At 45.5% G+C, this 12440-nt stretch overlaps 1 protein-coding gene across 1 annotated transcript in view; it reads right to left on the bottom strand.

The window, feature by feature from the left end:
* LOC124795569 overlaps window positions 1–12440 on the bottom strand; it is a 286431-nt gene that overhangs the window by 230534 nt on the left and 43457 nt on the right. Inside the window, exon 3 of the mRNA XM_047259641.1 lies at window positions 8808–8991. Within this exon, the coding sequence (XP_047115597.1) occupies window positions 8808–8991 (184 nt within the window). The remainder of the gene's footprint in view (window positions 1–8807; window positions 8992–12440) is intronic.

The following is a 12440-nucleotide window of genomic DNA, read 5'->3' as shown; positions in this document are numbered from 1 at the left end:
ACTCTGCAGATCCTGGTACGCCTGATGGACTACGGCACAAATGACAATCTCACGTGAGCCGATCACATAGACCCATCCTCATCTCTTCTTCCCACCCTGACGAAAGTCCAGGACATCGAGATCTGTCAGAAGTGCTGTCCCTCCCTCCCACGCTGGAGTTGACACGTATAGGAATGCTTTCGACCCAACATGCTATCTCAAACGGGAAACAGGGGATGGGGAGGGGGTAGTGGGGAGGAGGAATGGGCGAGCGAGGAGGGGGCAGAGGTAAGGACTCTGCAGACAGCGGCTTGGAGAGGGAGACTATTTTCTCCCGGCCACAATTGGCGGCGCCACATGCTTGTAGCAGACAGCGAGGACACAAGAATGAGACGTCCTCCTTCAGTGCAAAACGCCACACTTTGTGACCCCATGGTCTTCCTAGCAGGATAAAGTTGCTCACACAGTGATAGCAAGCCAGTGTTGTATTCAGTCTACGAGGGACGTTCGGTAAATAATGCAACATATTCTTTTCCTTGGCCAATTTCGGTGGTAAAATGCATAATTTGTTGTGTTACAACATGGAATAATGCCGCTTCAGATCCTGTAGTTTAATGAAGTTCCGATAGCTGGTGGGGCTATATGTTTTCTTCAAAGTGGTGTCTGTAACAGAGGTGCATTCCAAGCAGAGAATTTCCACAGACTTTCTTTTGACGGAAAACCAGAGCTTTGAAGGTATTCACAGGCCACAGCAGAATGTCTACGGAGATCTGGCAGTGAACAACAGTACGCTGAGTCATTAGACGAGGCATCTGTCGACAGCCGCGCGAACCTGTCCAATCTTCCGCATGCCGGCCGGCTGCACACAGCCGTGACTGTAGCAATCTTGAAAAGTGTGGACACTCTCATACGAGATAATCGATGGATCACAAACACCTTGCTCCTCAACTGGACATCTCTGTTTGTAGAGCTGACACACTCACTCACTTGCTGTGGCATTCAGAGGTGTGTGCCCAGTGGGCTCCTTGCCACCTACCAGAAGGCCATGAAGAGCAACAAAGGATGATAGGTGCGGAATTTCTTCTGGGACTTTGAAGGGGTTATACTCTCTGATGATCTGCCACTTGGTGCTCCGATCGATTCTGAATTGCGCTGTGCAAGCCTGAGGAAACTGAAGAAACGACTTCAGCCTGTTTGTCGCCACAGAAATGGAAACGAACTTCTCCACGACAGCCCAGTGCCTCGCGCAAGTATGTGCACCCGAGAGGAACTCATAAAACTTCATTGGACTGTTCGTCCTCATCCACTCTAGAGGCTAGGTCTCGCACCTTCTAACTTCCATCTGTTTGCCGAACGAAGGATGCACTGTGTGGCAATCAGTACATGTACGATGGGGAGGATGTAAACATAGAATTGTATCGTTGACTATCGATAGTCGCCTCTCTGCCGGCGCAAAACAACAGTGGGGAGTCGTGGCGCACCTTTCGTGGAGCGTGGGTGGAGTGTTGTGTTGATGCCGTGGCTGCAGCGCGTATCTTACAAGTTATGGTGAAGTAATTGGAAATTAAAAAAAAAAAAAAAAAAAAAAAAAAAAAAACGTTGAGGTTCGCCGATAACATTGTAATTCTGTCAGAGACAGCAAAGGACTTGGAAGAGCAGTTGAACGGAATGGACAGTGTCTTGAAAGGAGGATATAAGATGAACATCAACAACAGCAAAACGAGGATAATGGAATGTAGTCGAATTAAGTTGATGAGTAGTAAAGGAGTTTTGCTATTTGGGGAGCAAAATAACTGATGATGGTCGAAGTAGAGAGGATATAAAATGTACACTAACAATGGCAAAGGGAAGCGTTTCTGAAGAAGAGAAATTTGTTAACATCGAATATAGATTTAAGTGTCAGGAAGTCATTTCTGAAAGTATTTGTATGGAGTGTAGCCATGTATGGAAGTGAAACATGGACGCTAAATAGTTTGGACAATAAGAGAATAGAAGTTTTCGAAATGTGGTGCTAGAGAAGAATGCTGAAGATTAGGTGGGTAGATCACGTAACTAATGAGGAGGTATTGAATAGGATTGGGGAGAAGTTTGTGGCACAACTTGACTAGAAGAAGGGATCGGTTGGTAGGACATATTTTGAGGCATCAAGGGATCACAAATTTAGCATTGGAGGGCAGCGTGGAGGGTAAAAATCGTAGAGGGAGACCAAGAGATGAATACACTAAGCAGATTCAAAGGATGTAGGTTGCAGTAAGTACTGGGAGATGAAGAAGCTTGCACAGGATAGAGTAGCATGGAGAGCTGCATCAAACCCGTCTCAGGACTGAAGACAACAACAACAACAACAACAACAACAATTGGAAATGTTGCCCACCCACGTTTTGCGTTTAATTTCAGTATTCAAGACGCAGTATCGATGTTTATCCAAAAGGTGATGTTTTTCGGTTTCGTGTGTCATGTCGGGAGAACAACAATCAACTGCGTCGCGACAGTTACGCAAAAATAGTGTAAGCTGATATGATCCTAATTACAGGTTCTAAGTGAAAGAAACACATATCGTTTTGACTGGCTGAATATCACGAGCGCAGGTACTTTCTCGTCCGTATATCGGACCCGAAATTTTATGGGGCATCCGCTTCGCGATTCGGTCACGCGCACGCTTTTGTTATAAGCTATTGAATTGTTTAGTACTGTTGAAAGAACTGAGCCAATTGTGGACTGATAAAAGATCAGTTGAACGGTGATTATTTTGTGTTCTATGCGTCGTGTTTTGCATTGGATGCCATCATTTAGGCAGCAACCTTATACGTCACAGCGGAGACGTACTTGGGTTACAAATACTGATGACGTCCATTGTGGAATAATGTCTATTGTGAACAGTGTAACCCCACCCTGTGCGAGTGTTTAACAGAATACACTGAATTGCCGGCCTGGGTGGCCGAGCGGTTCTAGGCGCTACAGTCTGGAACCGCGCGACCGCTACGGCCGCAGGTTCGAATCCTGCCTCGGCCATGGATGTGTGTGATGTCCTTAGGTTAGTTAGGTTTAAGTAGTTCTAAGTCTAGGGGACTGATGACCTGAGAAGTTAAGTCCCTTAGTGCTCAGAGCCATTTGAACCATTTTTGAATGCAGTGAATTCTACCAGATCAAGTGGGTATTGGTGTGAGTGGGTCCTCTCCCTGCTAAGCAATAGTTATTACAAAACACATCATAGAAGGCAGTGTGTAAGCAGGCTGTTTAGGTTTTTTTATTGGTAACGCTACCTCTGTATGAAAATCACTGGCTGTGCTGTGTGCAGTCTGTGGCTGCTTTGCATTGTTGTAATACTCGCCATTGTAGTGTTAGGCAGCTGGCTGTGAACAGCGCGTAGCGTTGCGCAGTTAGAGGTGAGCCGCCAGCAGTGGTGGATGTGGGGAGAGAGATGGCGGAGTTTTGAAATTTGTCATGAACTGCTATATTTATATATGATGATATCAAGGTAAATACATTGTTTGTTCTCTATTAATATCTTTCATTTGCTAACTATCCCTATCAGTAGTTAGTGCCTTCCATAGTTTGAATCTTTTATTTAGCTGGCAGTAGTGGCGCTCGCTGTATTGCAGTAGCTTGAGCAGCGAAGATTTTTGTGAGGTAAGTGATTTGTGAAAGGTATAGTTTAATGTTAGTCAGGGCCATTCTTTTGTAGGGAATTTTGAAAGTCAGATTGCGTTGCGCTAACAAAATATTGTGTGTCAGTTTAAGCACAGTCATGTATAATTGTTCAAAGGGGAAGTTTCAAGTGTAGAGAGCAGCAGATCAACTGCCGCGGGAAGGACAAGGTACATGGGTTTAGGCACACGCTCGTTAAATACCCAGCCCCGTTCCTGTGTTTAGGGAGTGCTGTATAGTATCGAGTGCTAAAGGCTAGGTTTTATTAGTGCAGCATATCTAAGGCCCTTTCCTCCCGGGCTTGTCAGAAGGTTACTGATGCGGCAAGACGTTGGCTTCGACGTCGACCAGTAGCGTGGCAGCACGCGGGCATATACGCCTACATCTACATCTACATCTACATCTATACTCCGCGAGCCACCTTACGGTGTGTGGCGGAGGGTACTTATTGTACCACTATCTGATCCCCCCTTCCCTGTTCCATTCACGAATTGTGCGTGGGAAGAACGACTGCTTGTAAGTCTCCGTATTTGCTCTAATTTCTCGGATCTTTTCGTTGTGATCATTACGCGAGATATATGTGGGCGGTAGTAATATGTTGCCCATCTCTTCCCGGAATGTGCTCTCTCGTAATTTCGATAACAAACCTCTCCGTATTGCGTAACGCCTTTCTTGAAGTGTCCGCCACTGGAGCTTGTTCAGCATCTCCGTAACGCTCTCGCGCTGACTAAATGTCCCCATGACGAATCGCGCTGCTTTTCGCTGGATCATGTCTATCTCTTCTATTAATCCAACCTGGTAAGGGTCCCATACTGATGAGCAATACTCAAGAATCGGACGAACAAGCGTTTTGTAAGCTACTTCTTTCGTCGATGAGTCACATTTTCTTAGAATTCTTCCTATGAATCTCAACCTGGCTCCTGCTTTTCCCACTATTTGTTTTATGTGATCATTCCACTTCAGATCGCTCCGGATAGTAACTCCTAAGTATTTTACGGTCGTTACCGCTTCCAATGATTTACCACCTATGGCATAATCGTACTGGAATGGATTTCTGCCCCTATGTATGCGCATTATATTACATTTATCTACGTTTAGGGAAAGCTGCCAGCTGTCGCACCATGCATTAATCCTCTGCAGGTCCTCCTGGAGTACGTACGAGTCTTCTGATGTTGCTACTTTCTTGTAGACAACCGTGTCATCTGCAAATAGCCTCACGGAGCTACCGATGTTGTCAACTAAGTCATTTATGTATATTGTAAACAATAAAGGTCCTATCACGCTTCCCTGCGGTACTCCCGAAATTACCTCTACATCTGCAGATTTTGAACCGTTAAGAATGACATGTTGTGTTCTTTCTTCTAGGAAATCCTGAATCCAATCACAAACCTGGTCCGATATTCCGTAAGCTCGTATTTTTTTCACTAAACGTAAGTGCGGAGCCGTATCAAATGCCTTCCTGAAGTCCAGGAATACGGCATCAATCTGCTCGCCAGTGTCTACGGCACTGTGAATTTCTTGGGCAAATAGGGCGAGCTGAGTTTCACATGATCTGTGTTTGCGGAATCCATGTTGGTTATGATGAAGGAGATTTGTATTATCTAAGAACGTCATAATACGAGAACACAAAACATGTTCCATTATTCTACAACAGATTGACGTAAGCGAAATAGGCCTATAATTATTCGCATCTGATTTATGACCCTTCTTGAAAATGGGAACGACCTGCGCTTTCTTCCAGTCGCTAGGTACTTTACGTTCTTCCAGCGATCTACGATAAATTGCTGATAGAAAGGGGGCAAGTTCTTTAGCATAATCACTGTAGAATCTTAAGGGTATCTCGTCTGGTCCGGATGCTTTTCCGCTACTAAGTGATAGCAGTTGTTTTTCAATTCCGATATCGTTTATTTCAATATTTTCCATTTTGGCGTCCGTGCGACGGCAGAAGTCAGGGACCGTGTTACGATTTTCCGCAGTGAAACAGTTTCGGAACACTGAATTCAGTATTTCTGCCTTTCTTCGGTCGTCCTCTGTTTCGGTGCCATCGTGGTCAACGAGTGACTGAATAGGGGATTTAGATCCGCTTACCGATTTTACATATGACCAAAACTTTTTAGGGTTCTTGTTTAGATTGTTTGCCAATGTTTTATGTTCGAATTCGTTGAATGCTTCTCTCATTGCTCTCTTTACGCTCTTTTTCGCTTCGTTCAGCTTTTCCTTATCAGCTATGATTCGACTACTCTTAAACCTATGATGAAGCTTTCTTTGTTTCCGTAGTACCTTTCGTACATGATTGTTATACCACGGTTGATCTTTCCCCTCGCTTTGGACCTTAGTCGGTACGAACTTATCTAAGGCGTACTGGACGATGTTTCTGAATTTTTTCCATTTTTGTTCCACATCCTCTTCCTCAGAAATGAACGTTTGATGGTGGTCACTCAGATATTCTGCGATTTGTGCCCTATCACTCTTGTTAAGCAAATATATTTTCCTTCCTTTCTTGGCATTTCTTATTACACTTGTAGTCATTGATGCAACCACTGACTTATGATCACTGATACCCTCTTCTACATTCACGGAGTCGAAAAGTTCCGGTCTATTTGTTGCTATGAGGTCTAAAACGTTAGCTTCACGAGTTGGTTCTCTAACTATCTGCGCGAAGTAATTCTCGGACAAGGCAATCAGGATAATGTCACAAGAGTCTCTGTCCCTGGCTCCAGTTCTGATTGTGTGACTATCCCATTCTATACCTGGTAGATTGAAGTCTCCCCCTATTACAATAGTATGATCACGAAACTTCTTCACGACGTTCTGCAGGTTCTCTCTGAGGCGCTCAACTACTACGGTTGCTGATGCAGGTGGTCTATAGAAGCATCCGACTATCATATCTGACCCACCTTTGATACTTAACTTAACCCAGATTATTTCACATTCGCATTCGCTAATAACTTCACTGGATATTATTGAATTCTTTACTGCTATAAATACTCCTCCACCATTGGCGTTTATCCTATCCTTGCGGTATATATTCCATTCTGTGTCTAGGATTTCGTTACTGTTCACTTCCGGTTTTAACCAACTTTCCGTTCCTAATACTATATGCGCACTATTTCCTTCAATAAGAGATACTAATTCAGGAACCTTGCCCTGGATACTCCTGCAGTTTACCAATATTACGTTAACTTTTCCTGTTTTTGATCTCTGAGGACGGACGTTCTTTATCAACGATGATAATGTCCTCTCTGCTAAGCCGTCAGGTATTTTATCGTTTCGCCCAAGGGGGGGTCCCTCTAACCTAAAAAACCCCCGTGTGCACGCCACACGTACTCTGCTACCCTAGTAGCTGCTTCCGGTGTGTAGTGCACGCCTGACCTGTCTAGGGGGGCCCTACAGTTCTCCACCCAATAACGGAGGTCGATGAATTTGCAACCATTATAGTCGCAGAGTCGTCTGAGCCTCTGGTTTAGACCCTCCACACGGCTCCAAACCAGAGGACCGCGATCGACTCTGGGCACTATGCTGCAGATATTAAGCTCAGCTTGCACTCCGCGTGCGATGCTGGTTGTCTTCACCAAATCAGCCAGCCGCCGGAAGGAACCAAGGATGGCCTCAGAACCCAAGCGGCAGGCGTCATTCGTTCCGACATGTGCTACTATCTGCAGCCGGTCACACCCAGTGCGTTCAATAGCTGCCGGAAGGGCCTCCTCCACATTACGGACGAGACCCCCCCGGCAAGCACACCGAGTGCACACTGGCATTCTTCCCCGACCTACCCGCTATTTTCCTGAGGGGCTCCATAACCCGGCTAACGTTGGAGCTCCCTATAACTAATAGGCCCGCCCTCTGTGACTGTCGGGACCTTGCCGGAGAATCGGCCACTGGCCCAACAGGCGAGGCATCCTGTGGTGGCTCGGAAACGATGTCATCACCACTAGGAAGCACCCCGTACCTGTTGGAAAGGGGTAAGGCAGCTGCCACGCGGCCAGATCCCACCTTCGCCTTTCGGCCAGGCACGCGCGAGCCCACCACTGTCCGCCATTCACCCTGGAGTGATGGCTGACCGGTAAGATGCTCACTGCCGGAAGACGCAGCGACATCAGGGGTTCCATGTGATTCCAAGGCCACCGAAGTAGGCATAGGTCTCACCACAGTTGCCCCAACGCCACTACGAGCCGACGCCTGCGCCTCGAGCTCGATGAGCCTAACAGACAAAGCCTCCACCTGCCCCCGAAGAGTGGCCAATTCTCCTTGCGTCCGATCACAACAACCACAGTCCCTACACATGACTATGTTTACCCTACTCTATACGGTGACAAATTCCCAAGATAATCTTCTGATGAGCTACTCTGATAATCAAGAAACACTCACTGAAATACGAGACGCGAAAACTACGCTAGGTTTTCCCAGAAAAACTATTTAAAAGCTAAGCGCAGCAAATAAGTACAAAAACGCTTTATACAAACAGTACTCGCTGCTGCTGGTGCTCTCGCTCTGGCTGTCACAAGACAACACAAGACTAGCAGTAAGGTGGCGTAAGGCTGTCGAACTAAAGGGAGATTATGTTGAAAAGTAGGGTTTTGTAGCCAAAAATGTGGAATAATACGATGTATTGCAATCCTGAATGAAACCAGCCTACTATCAGAAAAAATGTGTTACACTACTTATTTAACGTCTCTTCTGTACCTTGTATATGCCTACAACGCATGTAAGATTCTCTTGTAGGTTGGACTATGTTGGATTTTTCGTAGCAGTTTGATGGACTTGGATTTCATTGGCGGACTTCATTCATTGACGGACTTGTATTATTCCACATCGTCCATCCTTTGTGTAATCACAGACACCCTGAAGTTTTTGTTGTACACCCTGAGCTATCAACATGTGGTGAACTTGTAACTAATGTTTTGGGGCGGGGGGGGGGGGGGTGGTTTGGGGAAGGAGACCTGACAGCGAGGTCATCGCTCTCATCGGATTAGGGAAGGATCGGGAAGGAAATCGGCCGTGCCCTTTCAGAGGAACCATCCCGGCATTTGCCTGGAGTGATTGAGGTAAAGCACGGAAAACCTAAACCAGGACGGCCGGACACGGGATTGAACCTCGTCCTCCCGAATGCGAGTCCAGTTCAAATGGAGGTGAACAGGAGCAGCATTCGCGCAGTTTCCGCGGTGCCAGCAGCGACCTACCTCCTGCCGCCAGAAGAGCACTATGTCGTCGAAGCTGCCGGCCTGGCTGTGGTTGCTGGCCAGGTAGAAGCCGCGCGGGCAGTGGGTGGCGGCCCGCACCACCAGCAGAGCGCACAGCTGCAGTTCGTAGTCCTCGCCCGCCATGTCCGCCGCGTCGGCCCGCTTCTCGTACGTCAGCTCCCGTCTGTCGACGAAAACGCGTTGTCATACCTCACTTCATAAATTTAAACGTTTATAAGGTGTACATGCAAAGAAGGATCCTTCCTTATTGGACCCGAAAGTAAGGTACAGAGTTGAGAGGGCGCCGGCAGATGTGTGGAGACTGACTGAGCACAGCAGTTCTCGGATGTTCCAATGCGGAAAACAAAAGTACTCCATCTTGTTTTCTTTTACTGACAGTTTCATTCCCTCCATATGGGACAGAGAGGAAATGGCGAGGACGAGACTGGTTGGAACCACATAGCTGTTCTTCAGTCTGACAACACGAAAAATACAAATGTAAGTTAATGAAGTAATAAGTTTGGGATCCAATACAGCATATCTGTTGAACACGTAGTTTGTAAAACAGACGATGACATGGATGGTGCTGCGAACTAGAGCCTAAGTGACAGTCTTGCTGGTCGTCTGTAAGCGATCGATATTATTGTGTCAAACGTTCAGTCCCGAGTAAGGGTGCTCACCGGGGGACAGAAGTGTGGATGGATGTGCAACAGTACGGATGATACGTTCCTAAAGGGTGTAAATTACTGAACTATATCAAGAAAATACTAAAAGGTATCAGATAGATTATATAATGGTAAGACAGAGATTTAGGAACCAGGTTTTAAATTGTAAGACATTTCCAGGGGCAGATGTGGACTCTGACCACAATCTATTGGTTATGACCTGTAGATTAAAACTGAAGAAACTGCAAAAAGGTGGGAATTTAAGGAGATGGGACCTGGATAAACTGAAAGAACCAGAGGTGGTACAGAGTTTCAGGGAGAGTATAAGAGAACAATTGACAGGAATGGGGGAAAGAAATACAGTAGAAGAAGAATGGGTAGCTTTGAGGGATGAAGTAGTGAAGGCAGCAGAGGACCTAATAAGTAAAAAGACGAGGGCTAGTAGAAATCCTTGGGTAACAGAAGAAATATTGAATTTAATTGATGAAAGGAGAAAATATAAAAATGCAGTAAATGAAGCAAGCAAAAAGGAATACAAACGTCTCAAAAATGAGATCGACAGGAAGTGCAAAATGGCTAAGCAGGCATGGCTAGAGGACAAATGTAAGGATGTAGAGGCCTATCTCACTAGGGATAAGATAGATACCGCCTACAGGAAAATTAAAGAGACCTTTGGAGATAAGAGAAACACTTGTATGAAGATCAAGAGCTCAGATGGAAACCCAGTTCTAAGCAAAGAAGGGAAAGCAGAAAGGTGGAAGGAGTATATAGAGGGTCTATACAAGGGCGATGTACTTGAGGACAATATTATGGAAATGGAAGAGGATGTAGATGAAGCTGAAATGGGAGATGCGATACTGCGTGAAGAGTTTGACACAGCACTGAAAGACCTGAGTGGAAACAAGGCCCCCGGAGTAGACAACATTCCATTGGAACTACTGACGGCCTTGGGAGAGCCAGTCCTGACAAAACTCTACCATCTGGTGAACAAGATGTATGAAACAGGCGAAATACCCTCAGACTTCAAGAAGAATATAACAATTCCGATCCCAAAGAAAGCAGGTGCTGACAGATGTGAAAACTACCGAACAATCAGTTTAATAAGCCACAGCTGCAAAATACTAACACGAATTCTTTACAGACGAATGGAAAAACTTGTAGAAGCCGACCTCGGGGAAGATTAGTTTGGATTCCGTAGAAATACTGGAACACGTGAGGCAATACTGACCTTACGACTTATCTTAGAAGAAAGATTAAGGAAAGGCAAACCTACGTTTCTAGCACTTGTAGACTTAGAGAAAGCTTTTGACAATGTTGACTGGAATACTCTCTTTCAAATTCTAAAGGTGGCAGGGGTAAAATACAGGGAGCGAAAGGCTATTTACAATCTGTACAGAAACCAGATGGCAGTTATAAGAGTCGAGGGACATGAAAGGGAAGCACTGGTTGGGAAGGGAGTGAGACAGGGTTGTAGCCTATCCCCGATGTTATTCAATCTGTATATTGAGCAAGCAGTAAAGGAAACAAAAGAAAAATTCGGAGTAGGTATTAAAATCCATGGAGAAGAAATAAAAACTTTGAGGTTCGCTGATGACATTGTAATTCTGTCGGAGACAGCAAAGGACTTGGAAGAGCAGTTGAACGGAATGGACAGTGTCTTGAAAGGAGGATATAAGATGAACATCAACAAAAGCAAAAAGGGGATAATGGAATGTAGTCGAATTAAGTCGGGTGATGTTGAGGGCATTAGATTAGGAAATGAGACACTTAAAGTAGTAAAGGAGTTTTGCTATTTGGGGAGCAAAATAACTGATGATGGTCGAAGTAGAGAGATAAAATGTAGACTGGCAATGGCAAGGAAAGCGTTTCTTAAGAAGAGAATTTTGTTAACATCGAGTATAGATTTAAGTGTCAGGAAGTCATTTCTGAAAGTATTTGTATGGAGTGTAGCCATGTATGGAAGTGAAACATGGACGATAAATAGTTTGGAAAGGAAGAGAATAGAAGCTTTCGAAATGTGGTGCTACAGAAGAATGCTGAAGATTAGATGGGTAGATCACATAACTAATGAGGAGGTACTGGATAGGATTGGGGAGAAGAGAAGTTTGTGGCACAACTTGACCAGAAGAAGGGATCGGTTGTTAGGACATGTTCTGAGGCAACAAGGGATCACCAATTTAGTACTGGAGGGCAGCGTGGAGGGTAAAAATCGGTCTGGACTCTAGGCGTCCATTATGAACATGATTACAAGAAGCTGTGCAAGCATCTCCACACTATCAGTCTGGCCTATAGGTGTCCATTATGAACAAGAGTACAAGAAATTATGCAGTCATCTCCACACTATCAATGTGTCCTCTTGGCAGACAAGAGGCGTCTAGGCAACACTCATAGGAGGCATTATCAGTGTTGCTTCCGTGTATCCATTATGAACAATATTGCAGACTTCTCATTGTGTGCATGAAGGGAGTGGTTATGCAACTAACAGGAATGGAAGGTCGATTAGCGATGTTGGGTCCCTCTCACTGGTGGCTGCCAGTTCTGTCTGATGCGTGGAGATTATCACAGAAAAGATTCAGCATGGCCACGTCCAATGTACTTCTCAGGCCTCTGGTGCCACAAATGAGCAGGTTGGCTGGGAAGTCTTGTTCTGGATTACTGTCAGGTACAGGTGTTGAATGCTATTTAGGGTAGTAGCCTGCGAGCTGTGCAGTACCAGGACAGGGTCCTCTGTCCTGTTGTCCAGCTTTGCAGTCAACATTTCAGCGAGGGGTCTGTTTTTCACGCACTTCGTGATAACCTTTCTTCAGGAGGCAATGCAATATCCTGTGGCATCTGCTGACATGGACCCTACTGAGCACGCCTACAACCTGTTGGAACTTCCTGTACATTATCGCAGGAACATTCCTTATTCACTGTACACCGACAAAGAGTGTGACTAGGGTTGAGGACAAACGAAAGGGCTGTCTTA

This window comes from Schistocerca piceifrons, chromosome 4, assembly GCF_021461385.2.
Source record: "Schistocerca piceifrons isolate TAMUIC-IGC-003096 chromosome 4, iqSchPice1.1, whole genome shotgun sequence".
In the NCBI taxonomy this organism is placed as follows: domain Eukaryota; kingdom Metazoa; phylum Arthropoda; class Insecta; order Orthoptera; family Acrididae; genus Schistocerca; species Schistocerca piceifrons.
This window is presented reverse-complemented; position numbering and strand designations above follow the sequence as displayed.